General features: G+C 46.6%; 2 protein-coding genes across 3 annotated transcripts in view; both read left to right on the top strand.

Moving 5' to 3' along the window:
• The first annotated feature begins 2386 nt into the window (after positions 1-2386).
• On the top strand, positions 2387-11165 carry fam210b (family with sequence similarity 210 member B). 2 transcript variants are annotated; one of them, XM_080548394.1, is made up of 3 exons: positions 2387-3066; positions 8411-8613; positions 9795-11165. In XM_080548394.1, exons 1-3 carry the CDS (start codon positions 2413-2415, stop codon positions 10012-10014), a joined length of 1077 nt encoding a protein of 358 aa, XP_080404520.1. In that variant the 5' UTR covers positions 2387-2412; the 3' UTR covers positions 10015-11165. The 2 variants fall into 2 exon arrangements, with proteins under 2 accessions (XP_080404520.1, XP_080404521.1); XM_080548395.1 differs by lacking the exon at positions 2387-3066 and adding an exon at positions 3683-4284.
• Positions 11166-22387: 11222 nt separating this feature from the next.
• Positions 22388-22500, top strand: part of LOC308173112 (cytochrome c oxidase subunit NDUFA4) — a gene marked incomplete at both ends in the record, with an annotated part of 13679 nt that continues 13566 nt past the window's right edge. Inside the window, one exon of the mRNA XM_080548078.1 lies at positions 22388-22429. Coding sequence (XP_080404204.1) covers positions 22388-22429 — 42 coding nt within the window. The remainder of the gene's footprint in view (positions 22430-22500) is intronic.

The following is a 22500-nucleotide window of genomic DNA, read 5'->3' as shown; positions in this document are numbered from 1 at the left end:
CCACCTGTAGAGAGCTTAGCTCCGGCCTGCCACACACTGCTATGGAGACGGTAGTGTACTGTAGCGTGGCCTGTTGCCATACACACACAATCCTCTTATCACCATGGGCCAGCAGCACGATGCCAGCAACGCTGAGAGACAATCCTGGATCCAGTTACACATTGTCTCACGGGGGCCGTTGAATTTCTGGTTCCTCCGTTTTGTCTCTGATGCGAACAGAAGGGTCGGTTTCCTCACCATCATACTAGCTCTGTTTAGACGTTGTTCTAAGTCAATAATATGACCATAGCACCCAAAGACACTCATCAAAATGAACCCTCTCTGAGAGCTGAGCGTGCCTTTTTGATTATGACACATGATACACATCCTCGTGTCGTGCTGAGTGTGCATGTGAGTGTGCATGTGAAGGTCAAGGTTGCAACATGTCATCCGTTTCTCAATAATGCAAAAGGAGAAATCAGATAAGAAAACATCTGTCATTAGAACGCCATTAGCAATTGAAAAGAACAAACAATGTTGTTTTTCATGGAACATAAAAAGCACAGATAGCAGAGGCAACACTTTTAGAGACCTCTATAATGTTTCCGCATGTGGTTCTTGTGGTAAGGTAGTAAAGAGGACACAGTGTTCTGTTTCGATAGTGTAGGTTGCTGTTATGCATGGCTCGCTGCCAGCTCACACTGTAGCTGTGTGTATGTGTGAATTCCTCAGGCGGATCAGATACTGCAGAGGAAAGAGGGATGTTTTTGCAATCAAAAAAGGACACCTTTATTAATGAATCAATGTATGTAGAACTACAACAGGTTCAAAATGATGTTTAAGACCTATTTGTAATGCACAACCACTTCCTGTGAAATTACAAACATTCAGCAAAATGACGTCCTGGTTTCACAAGCACGTCTCCACTCATTCATAGAATGACTGGTAGTCATGGTCACAGGGATAACCGTATCTATCTCCCAACACAATGGGGCACATGTCTTGATAGTTATAAGATAAGCTTCAACGGTTGACTGTACAGCACTTATGGGTGAATGTCTGTTTTCTATGAAAACACACACTAGTACACACACACACACACAAACATGGATTGATGAATCCATTATCATGAATCATTGATGGAGAATGCTTTCAGCAATGAAAGCACAGAGAGTGGTGGTTGAACTTGTTTCTCCCTTTAAGGTGATGATGTTCAACTTCCTTGAGACCGAGACCAGGCATGTCTATCATTAGTATGATAGCCTACAGGTTCATGTTACACCACAGCTCACTGGGAGATATTCCACATACATCATGATGACGGTGCAGTTTCTTGGGGGGGGGGGTCGAGGTGTCCTTGGGCAAGACACTGAACCCCAAATTGCTCCAAATGAGCGGGCCGAAGCCTTGCATAGTAGATTGCCACCATTTTGGTGTATGAATGTGTGTGTGAATGAGAGGCCATTGCAAAGCGCTTTGGAATAAAGCGCTATATAAGTCAGTCCATTTAACATTGAATTGGTTGAGACTGAGTGGTTTCAGTGGGGTAGAACTGGAAGCAAAGAGTGCATTGTTGTGCAATCATTCTAAGAATGTATTCTGCAGGTCTCCTGTTGTTTTGATTTAAGAAAGGTCCATGGCAGTCGCAGTGACAAAGGAGCTCACAGAATGTTGGCCGCCCTTAAGCACAGTGTAAATCAACACCAAGAGATTAGAGGTTCACCAGATTAGAGGATTGGGAGTTACAAAAAGCTTAATAGTTTCAAAAGGCTTTTATTCGAGGTGATAATTTGGACTAATAGGCATATTTTACAGCTGACAAAATGGCATTGGGTTTCCATAACCCTGTTAGACGTCACACACTTTAAAGTGCACTTTAAAGTAGTAACGTTTAAAAAGTTGAATACGTATCGAAACCAAAGATTATAGCGAAGCTGAAGCAAACCCACCTAATATTAATAAGCAGAGCAACAGTATTATATAATATAATAATATATTGTTTGCCAGTGATCATACAGGTTCATGCACATCCACATACAACCCACACAGAGATCATGGACAGGACAGTGCATATGATTCTAGTAACCTACTGAAATGGGATTGATCTCTTACTCTCCTACTTACTACAAAGCATATGACTTTACAGTGGCTTACATAATTGATGACTTAAATATGATTTATGTAACTGTATTGTTACACCTTTAAGGTTTTTTCCAGCATGCGTGCGTGTGATTGGTTAACAGAACCAGCTCTGATCTCATTGGCTGTCTCATGTCTCAGCCCCCAGGGTCCAGAGGAGAACAACAGCATGTTGATGTGGCTGCTCTAATCAGCTTGGCTTGGCGTCCTCAAATAGATCTATTTAAAAAAAAAAAATTATTAATGATCACACCCTTTAAACTATTAACTGGCTTCTGGTGTACCGAGATCAGAATGTTCTACTGTCGGGGAGCAGCAAGGTTGCGGGCAGCGGGGTTAGATGTGGCGGGTTTGAACTCCACGACCAGGGGGTTGAACTGGGCTCAACTTAAAGCCACCAGACTCTTAGGGGACATCAGGGATATACGGGACATCAGGGACATACGGGACGTTACCTGTTACGGTAATCGGTTACGCAACATTACATCTGATCGCTCTCCAGGCTTAACATCTCTAAGTGGATCTACCGGGAGTCGTCGGGACTCGCACGGAGGAAACCGGGAGAGGGACATGATCACCGTCAAATGCTGCTGGGACTCCGCTCGTTTCATAATCACGCATCGGGGAGAATTCACTAGAAGGGTAACAACCTCTTATCTCTCCAAAAGTCCTCCGCAACAACACCAGAGTCTCTACGATCGTAGATCAACAACCAGCTCGTCTCTCTTCCTCCGAGCGGGTGGATGTCACAGCAGCAGGACACTAGATGCACTTCAATCTCTCTGGTTTGCGAGGAGCAGTAGTGGCGCCCAGGTGGTCTGCACCCCCCGGTACCCCCCCAGCGGAACGACCACCGTGCAAATGAGATCTTCATCTTCATCTTCATCCACCTCTCCTGCATCGCAGAAACGCGACACCGCCCGGGAGGACACGGTGGATCACAAAGGGGTAATTTGGTTAAATCCTTGGTAGTGTTTGTTTAACACTGTTGACACACTTCCATTTAACAATGTTGATTGTTGAACCAAGCAATCGTGTCACGCTTATGTCCACTTGTCTCGAAACATTCAACTGGTGTTGTTGGGGGGGGGGGGGGCTGTCTTATGTTCTCTGACAGACAGTGTTACATGAGTTGCCGGAAATGCTTTTTAATAGTATTAAACACATTTAGTACAGTTGAGTAGGTGGCCTACTTTACATTGGAATCGGTCAGGGTGCTGTAATGATATGTAATGATATGTAATGATATGTATAGTGGATAGTGTACATAGCCTTTATTTATGTAAACCAGCTCTTTTCCCTTCTTGTTTTTAGTATTTTTTTCCTAGCACCAGGGGAGCCCCCCCTCCTAAATTTCGTTGTTTGGTACCTGTACTATATCAATGACAATAAAGACCATTCATTCATTCGTAATGATATGTAATGATATGCACAGTAAGCTAAAGTGACGCGCGTGATCACGTGATCTAGCCTGTAGGTAGGTCTGACAGTCAACATCTTAATCAGAATGGCGTTTTAGATAGATAGACTTTATTTGTCATTGCTACAGTACAGGTACCAAACAACGAAATTTAGGAGGGGAGGCTCCCCTGGTGTTTAGGAAAGGAAAAAGAAACACATTTTAGAAAGAGCATAGATGCATAAAATCACAAGAAGGTAAGGAGCTGGTTTACATCAATAAAGGCTATGTACACAATCCACTGTACTATACTGCACAGATAGTCAACTAGGGTTGTCATATTGCACAAGAAAGTATTTTTTCACATTATTTTAAAGTGTCACAGTTTGCAGGCTTGAAAATGTACATGTTTGTGCCTCAGCACTAGCTGCCATACAATCCGTCCGGACTGTCCTGGGCCCAGAACTTAGGCCTTTTCTATGTTCAGGGCCTTGACGGCCCTGTGGTAGAAGCTGTTCTTCAGTCTGTTTGTCTTAGCGGCCGGGGTCCTGTACCTCCTGTTCGAGGGCAGCTTGACAAAGTGTTCGTGCCCAGGGTGGGTCGGGTCCTTGGAGATCTTGGAGGCCCTCCTGAGACAGCGTGTTTTGTTCAGCTCCTCCAGAGAGGGGAGGGGGGCGCCGGTGATCTTCTGTGCTGTTCTCACGACTCTCTGTAGCTCGTTTCTCTCCGCTGTTGTGCAGCTGTGGAACCAGTTGGAGATGCCGAAGGTGAGGATGCTCTCCACTGCGCCGTGGTAGAAGGCCACCAGTATCTCCTTCTTGTTGTGTTGTTTCCTGAGGCATCTCAGGGTGTATAGCCGCTGTTGTGCCCTCTTGATGGTGCCTTTAGTGTTGTCCTTCCAGGCCAGGTCATCCCGCATGTTGTGTCCCAGGAATCGGAGGGTTGAGACTATCTCCACGCTCTCTCCGTCGATGAGCAGGGGCAGGATCTCGGACTTTTTCCTCCTGAAGTCTACGATGAATTCCTGGGTCTTTGACTTGTTTAGCAGCAGGTTGTTAACCTTGCACAGCTTGCTCAATTGCTCTACCTCATCCCTGTACGCCGCCTCGTCCCCCCCCCGAGATACATCCCACCACGGTGGTGTCGTCTGCAAACTTTACGATGTAGTTGCTGGGGTGGATGGGGGTGAAGTCGTGGGTGTAGAGGTTGCGTGAGACTTGGGCGTTTTGCATGAGACTTGGACGTTTTGCATGAGACTTGGGCGTTTTGCATGAGACTTGGACGTTTTGCATGAGACTTGGGCGTTTTGCATGAGATTTGGACGTTTTGCATGAGACTTGGACGTTTTGCATGAGATTTGGACGTTTTGCATGAGATTTGGACGTTTTGCATGAGACGTGGACGTTTTGCATGAGACTTGGACGTTTTGCATGAGATTTGGACGTTTTGCATGAGATTTGGACGTTTTGCATGAGACTTGGACGTTTTGCATGAGACTTGGGCGTTTTGCATGAGACTTGGACGTTTTGCATGAGATTTGGACGTCTGTGAAATAATGCACAATATCAAGAAAGCCTAGAAGAAGCTGCTCGCGATGTTGTATCTTATCGGACGTATTTATTTGACAGACAATGTCAATTGAAAAGCTCTGAATGGTTATTATACATGTGTGATTCAACCAAGCAGCCAGCTTTTGCTCATGTAGGCCTCCCAGGCTATGATGTCTGAGCCACACTGTTGCTCTCTAAACAAGAGAAGAGAGAGATGCCACCTTTGGACTAAAACTGTTAGTTTCCCTGAGTTGGCAGGGTTGACTTACCAGACCAGATTTCTTCAAGGTGACATCAATAATAAACACAACATCACTTTACATTTGTAGTTGCGCCTATACTTAGTGCAGTAACACTACCAGTAGCCAGTAACATGTCACATACTGTAGTTATAAAGTAACCGCCAGCATGGTAAATGTGTCACACAAATCACACAATTGGAATTGGTGCCGTCCCCAATATTCCATGTGTGCAATAAATCAATTGAGTCAACTCTATTCAGATGCAATAGCATGTAAAACAATTACTAATGCACTATGTAAAAGCATGTAAAACAATTACTAATGTACCACGTAAAAGCATGTTAATACAATGACTATGTAAACATATGTTAATACAATGTTATTATCACAGTGTACTGTTACCACATAGGTATAGTGGCAACTTAACGTAAAGTGAGCTTAGAGAATCACACAAAGATGATCAACAACCTCTCTCTCATTGCTCTCGTATTCAACGACAGGAAATAAACAAACAAACACTCCCCCTTGGCTGCTGACCCTGACATAGGAGGACACAGAGTCCTCTCTCCCCTAACCCCCCCCCCCCTCCCCTCCCCTCTCCCCTCCCCTCCCCTCCCCCCCTCCCCTCCTCCCTCTCTTCCCATCCCGTGTAGCAGTAGTAGTGCCCTGTGAGAGGCTGCAGTCCCTGGCCTGGCCAGTGGGAGGTTGTTATCACACACAAGCAGCCCCACTGTTCCCCTCTACCCCTCCCTGGCACCGCTCCCTACAGCCACTCAACCACATGACCTGCCCATGTGTGCTCCCGGCCTGCTCCCTCTCTGGGAAGCCAAAGCTCTGCTTCTATGGCACTCAGGCCCTTTTGTTTATTGTTGGGAGGTCACTGCGGCCACGCAGGCTAGCCTAGCATAGCCTAGCTTCACCCTGGGGGTGGACGGTGGGGGGGGCGGGTGTACTGTAGGGCACATTTGGGCACATAGTTCAGTGAGTGAGTGAGTGAGTGAGTGGAGAAGAGAGTTCTAAGGGCACAGTTCTCTACTTTTCTCTGCCTCAGACAGAGAGACTTTGTGATATTGTGCCTAAAATTAGCTTTCAGCCTCTGCATGTCCCGCCGAGTTATTTCCTGAACTGTGTGTGCAGTTATTCCTCCCAGGCTGTGCGCTGGGTTGTGATTGGTCTGTGAGAGGGTTGTTGACCTCTAGTACAAGGCTCCGGGCCTCTCCCCAGACCCTCCGTCCTCCTCCCACTCCGCTTGGCTGTGGTTCAGCACAGAAACACACCCTGATAGCGATCACACAGCCCACAACTACAGCCGGCAGTTTGGATGCGGTTGGTATCTACACACCACACCCCAAGTGTGCCGCCATGCATACACACAAAGATTCCAGATGGGTGGGTTTACTGTTGGTCTACTGGTATGCAAATATTAATCTATTTCCATACCGGTATGTCTACACGTGAGTTGTGGAAAGAACACGTTAGACAGCTTTCTAGTGTGAGCCACAATTCAATTGTTATTGTTGTACGTGCAATTACTACTGCCATTTCTATATAGGCCTAGTTCATTATTTATTATATATATATTGTTCTAATGGTTCCTCATTGGCTGGTCTGAGTCACATGCTAAATACATAGCTAGATACTTGTATTTATAGTTTGGGCTTGGTGTAATGTGGGTGCGGGTGCGGGTGTGTGTGTGTGTGTGTGTGTGTGTGCGGGTGTGTGTGTGTGTGCGGGTGTGTGTGTGTGTGTGTGCATGCGTGTGTGTGTGTGTGTTCGTTCTATAAACAGAATTGGATCCATTTATTGCCTCCACATACTGGAGCGACCCGCGTGGCCTTGCTGCATGTCGTCCTGCTAGATGTTGTGTCTGGTCCCTCGTTCATCTGGCAGAGCGCCCTGCGAGGTCACACACACACACACACACACACGCACACACACACACACACAGAGTAATCAGAGCCTGGCTGTCTGGGTCTCGTGAGCGCATATGTGTGTGAATGCTGTCAGCAGCACGGCCCCAGCAGCACGTGCCTCTCCACACACACGTACACACACACACACACACACACACACACACACACACACACACACACACACAGTGGGATTGCATGAATAACACAACACTAGTCTGTTTAATCAGCTGACTCAGCTGCTGAATAGAGTGAAGCTATGCTTGGTCAACACCGCCCTGGTTTGATAAATTGCGTAGATGCTTATTCATCCTTTTCGCAGTTGTATTACGGGGCACCAGACGCACGGTGTTCTCTGATGGCTCAGTCGACTCAGTCCTTTTTACCATGTCCACAATTACACTTTTTGGGGCTGACAGATTAAATCACGCTTAATGGAGACTTTCCATTAAAGATGGAGTTAAATCGAAGACTTTGCTTAATGTGTATCCAGTAAACTATTGGCGAATTTCCCTGTCACAGCTAAAGGGATGTTCCGCCATTTAAACATGATTTCCTTGTTTGGCTCTGACCTTGGGTGTAGCTGGTTAGCCAAGACAGTTTTTTGTTACAGGTTTGGTTCCTTAGATATGAAGTAGTCATATTTTTGGCCCCATAGAGCCCCATTCATTCTTGAAATAATATGTCCTCGTCTGTGAAACCGGCCCTAAATGTTTTGTTTATGTTTCGCATTACAAGTCAGTTAACTACACTGTAATCCACTTTTTTTTCACTTGTTGTTACTATGACAACGGAAACCCTGAAGTGTATTTCAGTGTAAATGTTTTTTCCCGAGAGGGATTCATGTCAATCTGAGTTTGAATTAGAGTGTCCGCAAAATGTTTTAGACAGATCTTCTGAAAGGATGTGGCCCTTTGAGGCCCAAAGTATGACTACTTAACTACACCCGAGGTCAGGGCCAAACCAGTCAAACAATTAAAAGAAGTGGAACATCCCTTTAAGTCTAGTTTTGGACTAAACAACATTTTCAATCGAAAATCTCAATCAAAGGTGCGTTTCTGTTTAATATCAGGGTTAAGCTGTGTCCGGGAAACCAGCTCTAAATGGAAAATAGATATAATATTCTATAATGCTCTAGTCTAGGCCTATATGTGGAACCAGTTTTGACCAGTGTGCTCCCTCTGTCCCCAGCAAGCGGAGGAGAGCACCAATGAGACCTCTCCCATCTCCCCCTCCTCTTCCTCCTCCAAGACCCCAGGAGAGCCGGAGCAGGGCAAACCCAACAAGACCCAGCAGCTGAAGAAGGTCTTCAAGGAGTACGGGGCGGTGGGAGTGTCCTTCCACGTGTGCATGTCCCTCATGTCCCTGGGAATGTTCTACCTCGCCGTCTCCAGGTGGGTCAAGGTCACCTTTATTAGCCTACAAGTTGTTGTTTTTCCAACAACCCAGGCCCATATTTGACTAAGTCTGGTAACAGCCAGGTGTTAAACCATGAAAACCACTGGATATTGCTACTGTGAGAGCCACTGAACGTTTGTAGGTATGGCATATGACATACATTGCATTCCGGTTAGTGTTACCAGCTGAAACAGACAGGCCCTCTAGTTTACCTGCTCTGAAAGTGGTACGTCATGTCATACAGCAGTAACAACACCGTGGGTCTATGGTAGCCATGGCAGCCTGACTTTGACCCCCCCCCACACACACACACAAACACACACACACACACACACACACACACACACACACACACACACATTCCGTTGGCAGCCAGGCTTTGACCCCCCCACATGCTGTTGGCTCTGTGCCAGTGGTCTGAATACCAGAGGGAGCTGAGCTGAGATTATCAGGCAGCTCAGACGATTTCCCCTGATACCAGTAATGACCCTTGGTCTCCTGACAGGCTCGCTAGATCACCAACGCAGCAGATTATCACCTCCAGTGCTCTGTACCAGTCACGGGGGGAGCAAAGTGTGGAGTTGCATTTCAATGTGAACCCCTCTGAACTAAGAAGCCGTGTCGAGAGCTGAGATGCCCCATATTCAATGACGGCTGAAAGGGTGGAAGGGTACAGTGGATTAACTGTGGATTTGAAGTATTAACACACACAGTGTGTAGTACCAATACTTCTTTCCGCAAACCTGCCTGTTATTTTTTTAGCTTACAGAGAAGTCACTGAGATCATACTTGCTTTGAAATGAAACCTCGACGGTGAAAGAATAGTACTCCCTCTAGTGGTGAGAAGCATAAAAAACGCATCTTACTTTTTTCCCTCAAGTAATTTCTCGCCTGAGAGGAAAGTGTTGTTGACAGTATTGGGATCTTTTAAGACCTTGCGGAAAATTCACCTGTTCAGGCGGGCTTCCAATCTGCAGGGCCCTGTGTTCTGTCTTTTCTGTGACTCTCCTCTTTTGTTATTTTCTATTTCTCATATTCTTGACAGAATACGAAGCGCTTTGAGTCCATGAAAAAGCGCAACACAAATGTAATGTATCATTATTCATTTGTGTGCGTGTGTGTGTGTGTGTGTGTGTGTGTGCGTGTGCGTGTGTGTGTGCGTGATTTGTCTCTCTAGTGGGATCGACATGGCGGCCATCCTCTGCAAACTGGGCTTCAGTGAGACGGTGGTGCAGTCCAAGATGGCGGCCGGCACTAGCACGTTCGTGCTGGCCTACGCGGTCCACAAGCTCTTCGCTCCGCTCCGCATCAGCATCACCTTGGTGGCCGTGCCTCTTATCGTACGCTACTTCAGAAAGACTGGTCTCTTCAGGCCCCCGGCCACGCCCACACCCTGAGTCCCCCCCAACCCCCCCACACCCACACCCGCCCCTCACCAACCCACTAGTGAGTGACACCCATAACACCTGTAAATCTCCATTTGCCTTTAAAAACTTAAGCTAGTTGTTCCTCAAGATGTCGTGACTGTCACGGGTCTCTACCGTTGCTGTTGTGTTTTCAGGTGAAGCGTTTCTTACCTCAGCCTCTACTTACTGTCCAAGCTGTAACAGAAGCCTGTCAATTCATACAAAAAAAACATCATCCAGAAATGGATGTAAAAAGCTAACCGTGTGACTCTATCGTAACAGGTTTATCATTGATGTTCGTACTTGGAAATCGACCATGACCTATATGCATTCCCCCCCCCCCAAAAAAGACACAAAGACCAGATGTGGTGAATATTGATTTTACAATCAGACTTAATCAGCTGGCGACTGACGAAGACTCATCAGGGACTAGGAACATGTTCTGAATGTCTGAAGGAAACGTTGTGCGGAGTCCTGATTCTCCACTCCTTTTCCTGAAGTATGAACAACACTTGTGCCACGCACATGTCTTTTAAAGTAGAGGACTATTGTAAGCACGGGCTCCGCACTTCAAGAAGAGCTAGGAGAATTGGGACTTCCAGTAGTGTCGGTTTGTTGCTGATGTGGTCCGTCTTTCTCTCCTTGCTGTGAAGGTTCTCTACGGGGAGGTTAGAAACAGCTGATCTGACTCACCACTCGCTATTAGCTGAGTGGCCAGGTTCTCTGTTATGTGAATCAGCACAATTATTCAGGTTCCCCCCCTCCCCCCGAGCCCCCCCCCCACCCCGATCCACACACCATGAAGTCAAACAATCATCATATTTTTGTCTAATGCAAATTGTTTATAAGATCTCTTGTACACTCACACTACAGAGCCGAGCCGAGCTGAGCTGAGCTGTACTGGGCCGGCCTGGTTACGCATTCCGCCATAGTTACTGAAAGGTGAGAATGTGAAAGGAAAATATGAGCCAGCACAGTATGGTTCGGGTCGGCTCTGTCGTGTGTAAAAGCTCTCTACGAAGGCGACAGATTAGGACAGGGATGTGAAGATCATTCTGCATACCATCGTTGTCATAATTGTGTGAACTATTTTTTGAATTGATTGGAGTTGTATTTAACTATTAAAAGGGAATCAAATCCTCTGTGTGTTGTTCTTCTTGCAATGCGTAGTATTGTAACAACAATATTTATCTCCAACTGAAAGGGGACTGAGGTCCATGGGGGAGGTAACACACAACACATGCTAGGTTAAATAGTGTTGTATGTTAGGAGAGTATGCGACCTCCATTTGTTTTTTCTGTGACCACAATAATAATAATAATATTCTTCTTCCTTCAATTCTGATGTTGAACATTGAATCAGAACCACCAATGGCCACACTGTGGCGCTCCTGAGCTAGAAAACCTCATATACTGTGTTTCATAAATGGATACAATAATACCATACACATCCTCTCTTCGCCCCTGCCCGGAGAATGGAAAAATGATCCTAAAAACAGAACTGAACATTAATGTGATTTTCCTGATTATCTAATTACATCTTCCTCAATCAAGGAAGTCGTATGCACCTTAAAAGCTTATTAAGGTTTTTAAAGTTGTTGATATATAGTCATCTGAACCGGCAGTGTGTTTTGCTAAATGAGGCATTTCATGTTGAAAATACCCAAGATTATTCAATATCGATTTAGCTCTAATTCATTAATCTTTTTGCCTGAAGTGAAGGAATTCTCTTAATTATTTTCCAGTGTGATTTATATTGCTATTGAATGTGAAAGTATGGAGAGCTAGTTAAACACAGTAGATATCTGACAATACATATAATAAACCTGATTGGGGAATATGACTAAATCAAATAGAACAAGACTGGACAGAACATTGAAGTTAACTCAAAATGTATTATTTTGCCCCTGTTGACTTTTTGTATCCTTAGTAGTAAATGTAAATATGAAACAATTAACCCGTCGTTGTGTTCCGCACCTAAGCAGGGGACACACCTCTGAGGTACTCTAGGGAAGCAGGATTTAACGGCAAAGCCACCGCTACTCACCCTAACTCACCTCTACTCACCCTAACTCCTACTACACCTCTACTCACCCTAACTCACCTCTACTCACCCTAACTCCTACTACACCTCTACTCACCCTAACTCATACTACACCTCTACTCACCCTAACTCATACTACACCTCTACTCACCCTAACTCATACTACAGCTCCAAACTAAGCTGGGCTGGGCTGGCCTGGTCACACATCCAGTATAGTTTCGGACACAACATTGCTGGAAAGGAGACTGTAAAAAGATGTTTGTGACGATGTCTGAGCCAGCACAGTATGATTCAGTCCGGCCCTGTTGAGTGTAAAAGCCCTTACAGTTATGTCAGCCTTTCATTTAGTAGGCTAGTTCTGCTCTAGCTCATCATGCTATCTTTACACACGGAAGCTCTCATGGAACAGAGAAACAGGAAGCCATCAATATCTATTGTGTCCTGCGAGAACCACCAACAAAAGAAGACTCCTTCCCTCCCCGCCTCGGACCGAAGCTCCATCCTTTATGTCTCTCAGTCTCAGTCAGATAAATAATGCAGGCTGCAGAGTTGGAGAAAGAGGGAAAAAAAGCAGTGGCCAGTAAAAGAGGGAGATGCCATTTGGGACGTGCCAGTGATCCGTCTCACAGACAAGACACAGAGAGGAAGGCGTGTGTGTACTGTATGGGCAACCAGGCACTATCAGCAGCCTATGGCACCCCCATACAGCCCACAGCCCAGCCAGATCCAGAGCCAGGTACAGGGCCTCATTAGCTGGGATGAGCTGGGATCAGCTGCCATCGCCTCTCTGTCCCCTGCATATCCCCCATGGCTAGGAACAAATTGGTGACAGCTCCTCCACCCGAAGTGGCTGGCTGCTCTGGCTCTTGTCAGGCTCTTCTGCACACAGGAGAGAGAGAGAGTGTGAGGGAGTGAATGTGAGAGAAAGAGAGAGCAGGTCAATCCCTTGGTTAGCTTGTAATAATCACCGATGGCGAAGCTACATATGGTACAGTAGTAGTTGTGGAAGAGGGACTCACGGTAAACACGAGCGGTACATAGACATACTGCATGAACGCTGCCAGTCAAATGAGGCTCAGGGTGACCTGCCTAAACTTTTTGCTCTCTCTAGAGATTGTGACTGTGTCTGTGTTTGTGCGTGTGTTTGTGTTTGTGTCTGTGTCTGTGTTTGTGTTTGTGTCTGTGCCTGTGTCTGTGTTTGTGTCTGTGTCTGTGGTTGTGTTTGTGTCTGTGTCTGTGTCTGTGTTTGTGTGCGTACATAAAGTCAACAGTTCAGGCTCCGTATACTCAGACAGTCAGGCTCACAGGCTATCAGAGCGTATCTGTATTTCTGTACCAACGGACCTGCTTATATAGCTGGAAAGAGCCGAGCTCTGTTTGTCTATCTTCCGAGCTTGTCTCAGTCTCTCTGTCTGTCACCCCCCCCCTCCCCCTCGCCCTCGCCCTCCCCCTCCCTTTTTCTCTGTCTCTTCGCCTCCTCTCCTTCTCTCTCTCTTCCCCCCCCCCCCCCCTTCTTTCTCGGAGAGTTAAGTTTAGCAGATGCTCCTGATGGAGGAGTCAACCTGACTGAAGGTCCTGTCAGCTGTCTGCCTTCATCACATGCCTCCGTTGCCATAGAGGCCACAGGGAGGTAGAGGGAGGAGACAGTTGCTATTATGAACATCTGCATATTATTAGTCGAAACGGCAGTGCCAGTCACACCGACTCACAGAGATTTATTTATTTTTTCACATAAACAGACACACAGAGACACAGACACACACACACACGCACACGCACGCACACACACATTCACATTCACACACACACACACACACACACACACACACACACACACACACACACACACACACACACAAACACTTCCTCAGGATTTACTCCACATGCTAAATGTGTCAATTATAGTGGAAGTAGGCAAGGCTGGAGCTGGAAACAGAATGTTCTTCCTTCCTGACAAAGAAGAGGAGGGGAGAGGAGGGGAGAGGAGAGGAAGCAGACACTAACCTGTCACAGTGTTTTTGACAGTTGTGGATTTGTGGAATCCTGTGTGTGGCTTTAAGTTTGCCACTGCTTGCCAGTAATGGCCAGTGTACTCTACCTGGATGGAGAATGCAGACCATATTATAGCTTCTGTAGTGTAGCTATGAAAACGTTGCCATATTGCTTCCACCTATCCGATCCTCTCAGATCTCAAGGAAAGGCGTTATTTTTGCTGAGTGGGGCAGTCCCACTTATATTTTTCATTTTATTGGACAGATATAACGAAGACAGACAGGAAAGTAAGGAGAGAGAGCATGTCAGCAGGGCATAATATGTGTGCACTGTAGACCGCGGTGCTAGACCACTGGACCACCCCAGGCCACAGAGGAAAGGCTTCAGAGGGTTAGGGAGGGGGTTAGGAGTTACAGTTAGGCATGAGGTGTCAAGGGAGGCTGGTGGAGGTAGACGTCGGAGGACAGGGCTCATTGTAATGCATGGGATGGAATAAGGTATAACGGTATCAAACGCCATTCCTCATTCCGTTCCATGTGTTACTTGAATCCGGTCCTCCGATTTCTACCTCCACCAGCCTCCTATTGGCCTGTCAGGTCGAGTCGGAGTCGGGCTGAGTCCCTTGGCTGAGGATGTCCGGCGCTCTGCCGCGTACGTTCAGTGGAGGGCGCTCACGGATCAAAACCCTTCAGGACCCCCAAAAAATCAGGCGACAACTAACTAGCTCTCAGATCGCCACCTCGAGAACACGTCTCCAACGCGCTTGGAAAGCAAACAGACAGACAATTTCTTTCAATTAGTCCGAGCGGGCCAGCCCAATAAATTTCAGTTTGTACCTTCAGACGCAAGGGCCCTGTCGCACGTCGGGGGGAAAATGAAGACTAATGGCCTTGTAGGGTAGTTGCTGAGCTGGTCTTCCACTTCCTGCCCCCACCCCCCCCACTCTCTCTCTCTCCCTCTCTCTCTCTCTCACCCTCCTTCCCTCCCTCCCTCTCTCTCTCTCTCACCCTCCTTCCCTCCCTTTCTCTCTCTCTCTCTCTCACCTTCCCTCCCTCCCTCCCTCTCTCTCTCTCTCTCTCACCCTCCTTCCCTCCCTCCCTCTCTCTCTCTCTCTCACCCTCCTTCCCTCCCTCCCTCTCTCTCTCTCTCTCTCTCTCTCTCTCACCCTCCTTCCCTCCCTCCCTCCCTCCCTCTCTGTCTATTGCTAACCACTGCCGGTGCTGACCACGCAACATCCCTCCTACCACAATTGTTAATACATTTTATATTCACAGGAAGGAGGAGGCTCGGATTCATTTTCTACCTTTCAAGCATTATTCCTCCGTAGTTGCTGAGGGCTATTCATCACTGCTCACAACGGGGATGAACAAATGATCATTCACCCACAGCCCCGGCCCAGCGCCCAGCGCCCAGCAAACCAGAGACCCTGAACCTCACATACTGACGAGGCAGATGCTGCTGGGAGGAGGAATTAAAACTAATTATTGACGGAGGGGAAGGTAGTAAAAGAAAAAAAAAACTTGTTGTTAAAGGGACAATCTGGGATTTTGGTAGGGGATGGGATGGGGGGCAGGAGTAATACATATAACCACTCTCACATTCATAGATGGAGCAATGGATGCAAGGAATAACCATCCGTGGGGTCGACGTTATAGCTTTCATCAGGTTATGCTATACACAGTGTGTGTTTACAGACCATCGAGTGTAACAAGCTTATAGTTAGGGTTCTTTTTTATTATATTTTTTCCCACTCATATTTTTTATTTTATTGGACATATATATAGTGGAGACAGACAGGAAAGTAAGGAGAAGGGAGAGAGGGCATGTCAGCAGGGCATGGGCCGGATTCGAACCCATGCCGACATGGGCATATGTGTGCACTGTAGACCGCGGTGCCAGACCACTGGACCACCCCAGGCCTCAATATATAGTTAGGGTTCTGATAAGAGAGTTGAACTCAGCTCATGAGACATTTATACTCAATTATAATATTCAAGAATCGATGGCTATATAACATTCATTTAAAAGTTAAAAAAAATTATGGACCAATCTCAGATTGCCTCTTACAAGATGGATGGAAATGTTGAATTATATTTTGTACGACATTTCTGATTCACCGGTCATACCAGAGTTGAGCACTGTCGAGCTCTCTCTCTCCCCCTTCCTCTTTCTCTCAATTTCATCCCCCCTTCTCTCTCTTTCTCCCCCCTACTCTGCCCTCTCCCCCTCTCCTCCCCCTCTCCACCAACTTCATACAGTGTGAAGGTTCCTGTCTCCAACAAGAACATAATCACACTGTCAATATTGATAATAAAGATGAATAATTCAAACCTCCTTGTGATATCGTGCAATACTGATGGATGGTGTGTGTGTGTGTGTGGGGGGCTCCACTGCTTAATGTAGGAAGAAACACTGTTCCTTTGTCATGAAAAGATATATTATTTACAAGTGTGTGAAGCATGAAGAAATTGATTTTGCAATACAGAACTCAATCAAAGAGAATTATGGATGGCCAAGCCCACTATGGTTTCGCCTTTTGCCGCTCATTGAACTTCGTTAATATTGTTTTCGTCCCTCCCGGCTTCGGAGAGGAGATTTACAAGCATTGAGGGGGTAAAGTAGTAGAGAGAGGTCAAGGCCCAGTAGCTCAAAGTACTGTAGGTAGAATGACAACGCAGGGCCACTTTGATACTATGAGAGATGGGTGGGGTGAGGGGAGGGGGGGGCAAAACAGATAAACGACATGCATCAAAGAGTACTGTTTATTGAAAAAACATTTTTTATGTGTGCTTCAGGACATGAAAATGAGAGCCAAACATTCAACCCATCAATTCACAAGTGCAAGAAGAAGCCAATGTGTTTTTTTTTCTTCCTTAGATTCCCAATCAGATTTGGTGGTTCCCGCGGGGGTTTTATGCCAGCCACAAATGGTGTGACTGCCAGGCTGACAAATACACAATCACTCAGAGGAGAGGGAGAGAATACACACACACACACACACGCACACACACACACACACACACGCACACGCACGCACACACAGACCCTCATAGACCGTAAATATCCAACAAAAAAGCAGGTTACCTTTATGATTTCATTAAAGGCCCTTGTCACACCTGAAGATAATTCCATTATGATACGGCAATAAGAATGATGTATTCATCAAGGTAGCAGACAGAACAGACACAGCTATTAATTTCCTAATATTCAAATTTGTCTTCATCCTCAATCCTTTATACTTGTAGATCTTCTACAGTAGGAGAGTCATACTTCATCCGTGGATCACATGCTTTTGGAACACATTGCTTTTAAAAACACATTATTTTTTGAAACGCATACTTTTAAAACTAAGTAAGGGATTAGTTTAAAGGATTCGAGGCACAGAGGGAGGTCGACACAGAGAAACAGGCTGGGCGCTGCCCGTTTATTGAGATACTCTTAGCTCAGCACCCCTACGTGGGTGTGCAGTCTGAAATTAAAGGGCTGCAACGCGAGGTACCAGCGGGTGATCCTCGCGTTGGTATCCTTCATGCGGTGGAGCCACTGTAGGGGAGCATGGTCGGAGTAGAGGGTGAACGAGGGCCCCAGCAGGTAGTACCGGAGGGCGCCGACCGCCCACCTGATGGCCAGACACTCCTTCTCCACCGTGCTGTACCTGCCCTCCCGCTCCGACAGCTTTTGGCTCAGGTACAGCACCGGGCGGTCGGCTCCCTCCACCTGCTGGGTCAGCACCGCCCCCAGCCCTCTATCCAACGCGTCTGTCTGCAGAGAAAAAGGGATATCAAAGTTAGGAGCATACAAGACTGTCTTTCCACAGAGGGCGTTCTTAATCCCGCCGAACGCCACTTGACACAGTCCATCGGACCGGATCTGGGGTACCCTTCCGGGTGAGGTCGGTAAGGGGGCTGGCCAACTCCGAAAACCGCGGCACAAACCGCCGGTAGTAGCTGGCCAGTCCCAGGAACCGCCTCACGTCCTGGGCCGGGGGCGGCGGCGGCGATCGCGGTGGTTTTATCCACCTGCAGCCCCTGCGGCCACTCTCTGCATATGCTGCGGCCAGGTGTCCCCAGGTACGCCGCAGCATACGCAGAGTGCGGCTGCAGAACACGGTCCATCAGCCGCTGAAACGTGGTGTGGGCCCCGAACAACCCGAACGGAAGCGCGGTGAACTGAAATAAGCCCTGCGGGGTAGAGAATGCAGTTTTTTCCCGGGACGCCAGCGATAGTGGTATCTGCCAGTGTCCCTTTGTGCAATCCAATGTGATGTACCACTTAGCTGTGCCAAGCCGGTCCAGGAGCTCGTCGATCCGGGGCGTGGGGTCGGCATCGAACTTAGACACAGAATTCACCTGTCTGTAGTCAACACTGAAACGTACAGACCCATCGCGCTTAGATACCAGCACGATGGGGCTGCACCGATCGCTGTGCGACTCCTCGACCACGGCCAGCTCTTGCATTGACTCTATTTCCCGTAACACCCGGTTGCGTATCTATATGGTGCTCTATGAGCCTAGTACGACTGGGCAGAGGGGAGAACACATCTGCGAAGCCGTGTTGTAATTTCACAACGTCCGCCCGCTGCCGAGAGATGGTCACCATCTTGAAAATGAAACCGGTTGTAAACGTTATCATGTTATCCATGGTTACTTCCGTAAAGAGTGCGCAGCGCGACATCCTGACGTCATTGTTATTGTCCTTCTGCACATGCGGGTCTGTTAAGGGCCGTGGAATGTTCACACGGGAGTCAATGTAGGCCAAATATAGGTCACAAGTCGGATCTGTGTAAAAAATCGGAATTGAGCATCAAGACCTGCCGTGTGAACGAAGCCTAGGTCTCTCGGCAGGTTCTCCCGCCTCGTTCACTGTCCCGGGGAACAAACACACACAGGTTAAAAAGACCATTTGGGATGATGAGACACCTGTGTCAATCAGCTCCACCATCCTCCACTCCACCACAGTCTGGTTCCACCAGTAGGCCAGAACGCGGCATGTTCCCCACAAGAACACATTATTTTGCCTCACTTGCTTTTAAAACACATTCTTTTGAGACGTGCTTTTAAACGACATGCTTTTATTAAAAAACACACTTTTAAAACACTTTATTTTGAGACGTGCTTTTAAACGACATGCTTTTATTAAAATACACACTTTTAAAACACATTATTTTGAGACGTGCTTTTCAACGACATGCTTTTATTAAAATACACACTTTTAAAACACATTATTTTGAGACATGCTTTTAAACGACATGCTTTTATTAAAATACACACTTTTAAAATAACATTCTTTTGAAACACATGCTTTTGAAACACACATATTCAGCTAAATAGCAGGGCTGAGGGCTTGTTAGCACCAGAAGTGTTCCCATACTCACCTTCTCTCACGCCTGTGAGTCTACCTGGGTAACATCTGGCCCCACCAAAACAGAGGGTAAAAGTGTGGTTTCAATAGTGTCACCATTCTGTCAACAGAGAGCAGACGGAGGGGTGGAGGGGTAACAAAGACAAAGGACAAGAGAGGAAATTAGAGAAATAAAAGTATTTGGGGAAGAATTTGGACTGTGCACCTTTGGCATTCTTGTCACAAGCTTTTGAAAAATAAATGGATCAAAGCCACTAGAAAGTATGAGAGGGTTTTGGGCACACACCTCATGACCATCTCCCAAGTTTTCCCCACCTGGAGTGGTGATGGAGAGGTTACGAGAGAACCGATGCCCACCCAACACGCCCAAATGAGCACCCACTAAAACCAAGGAAAATCAATCGAACGGGAAAGTGTGTCCAAACTTTTCACTGGTACTGTATGTAAAGATATGGATAGAAAAGTCTGGTTGAACTACTAACTACAGCTTTATCGTTGACAAGCAGCGAGAGAGACAATCACTCTCTGTATGCTTCAAGCCTAATCATTAAATAAGAGCAACTGCTCATGTTCCCTGCCACACCTGGGGACAGCCTTCTGCTGGTGAATAACAATCTCTCACACCTTCTGCTCAGAGGAGATTTTGAATATCAAATGTTCGTCAAAATGTTTTTTTTTACCCCTAACAAGTACCTACTGTATAGGAATGGAAATTAGATCAAATACATGTATCGCATTCATGAACTAACATAAGACAGTGGAGTCCTAGGACGATTCCAAATCAGTTGTCAGAATTCTCTGGTTCTGGTTCAGGTCAGGTTCCATTATGAACCAAACATGGCGGTGATGTTAGAACAGACCAGACCTCCTCCATAGATAATTCCAGTTCTATGAGAAGAAGGCCCATCCATTATTTGCAGCCCAGGGCTGCAGGAGGGGTCAGAGGCAGGGTCAGCGCTGTGTTGTTCCAGAGCTGCTGATGTCTAAATGAGCCTGCTGGATTCCCTCTGCACGGCACACCCTGCTGTCACCAAGGGGAATCATGTCTGAACCACCCTGCCCGCACACGCACGCACACACACACACGCACACGCACATACGTACACACACACACACGCACATACATACACACTCACACACACACATGCTTGCACGCACGCACGCACGCACGCACACACACACTCGCACATACACACACACACACACACACGCACATACATACACACTCACACACACACATGCTTGCACGCACGCACGCACACACACACACGCACATACACACACACACGCACATACATACACACTCTCACACACACATGCTTGCACGCACACGCGCATGCTCCTACGCACGCACACACACACACCAGGGCTCCTTGAAAATTTATAGAGGTTGTGTGTGTAGTCATGTGTCTGTGAATACAGGGACTGGCATGACCTCTCTGTAGCGGGGGGTGGGGGGGAGGGAGGGGGTGGGTCACAAGGGGGCTTCAGGATTCCGCAATTTCCATTCTTACAGAGAAAATGTCATTAAAGGCACTCTTCCTGATAACTGAATCACCCATGAAAAACATTTAGATTTGGATATTGCACTGTGATTCTTCGTCTGAACGCAGAGCACCATCCTTTGGGGGTGAACAATGGTACAGACTGATGTGGAGGGGGGGGGACGGGACGTATTGACGTTTTTTTTCTTAATGCATCTCATTTTCCCGATCCTCTTTGTCGAACACCTCTCCTTCCCATCAGCCCTCCTCCGCCATCAATCTGTCTATCCGGTGTCGTTGAGAAACCATCGTGCCATTACCTTTGTCACGACAAAAATAGCATTTTCCCCCCCCTTTCTCCTCTAACTGAGAAATGTGAAATAAAACAACTTTATGTGTCTCACACTTTTGGTTGACACATCAGAATGATGAGACCCAATATTAGATATACCTATATAAATAAAGGGTTGAAGTTAAAGGTGAAACTGGAAACAGGTAAAAAAATAAAGTAATTGCTACAAGAAGTATCACCTGAAGTGTGATTATAATCCCGATTATACAGCTTGTGTCAGAAAATCAGGAGATAATTGCATGGTTTTGTCTAGCGTAGGCATTTTGGGTGTTAATTACATTAGGTCACAAACTGCTGTTAAGGAACTTCGAGCCGATGCATTACTGAGACAATCGATGGCTATTATCATCCTTGCTACAAAGGTCTTCTCCCGGGGGAAATGGACTCTCTTGTCCTCAACCTCTCCAACCAGCAGACTTCTAGGTGGACAGTAGGGCTAAACAGTGTGAAATATTCGATGTCTGAAACTCATTACAGCCTACAGTACTTAGATGATGGATAGAACATTAGAATCCTCATCTCCAACTTGGCAAAAACAACAAGTGTGCCACACTCTCATTCTCCACACACCGAACGACATACAGTGCACCGGCAATATGAGTGAGTCACCTAGCATACGCTCTTAAAAAAGATATATGTTCCATAAGAGTTCTTCATAGAGCCCCAAAAGGGGTTGTTTTTCCCACAGGGACAGCCAAATAACCTTTTTGAGTAGTTCACTGTGTCTGCATTAGTCGTTTATCCAGAGTGTGTCAGACTGAAACGGAGATGTGAGCCTATTGCAAACTCTGCATGGAGACCAGCTCTAGTGGATATGTGCAGAGGGCTCAGCTAAACCTTCCAGACAGATATGATTATGAGGATTAGAACCCCCCCCCCCTTCCCCCTCCCTCCCTCCCCCCTCCCTTTGACCCCTTTCCTAGAGAGTTGGCTAGCAACAGGTCCCTTCTCTGCACTGGCGCACTTTCTGAAAAACAGCTCTTTAAATAAATCAGCATAAAGAGGTCCTCATGGACGCAATAGAATTAATAATTCCATAGAAATATCATTACTTTGTGTTTCGGTTTTTCTTTTCCCAGCATCTTTTGTTTTGGTCTTTTGTAAGCGACGTGAAGCCCGAGAGACTGAGAATATGATTAGAACTATGATCCAACACGCCAAGAAGCATCCTGGGGTAGGTTGATACTAATTGACATCATTCCTTTTGTCTTTATAACTTGATATCACTTCAATAATCATAACTTT

This window comes from Nansenia antarctica (genome assembly GCF_963989245.1).
Source record: "Nansenia antarctica genome assembly, chromosome: 18".
Classification (NCBI taxonomy): domain Eukaryota; kingdom Metazoa; phylum Chordata; class Actinopteri; order Argentiniformes; family Microstomatidae; genus Nansenia; species Nansenia antarctica.
The sequence above is the reverse complement of the archived record's forward strand: the minus strand, read 5'-3'. Positions and strand labels throughout refer to the sequence as shown.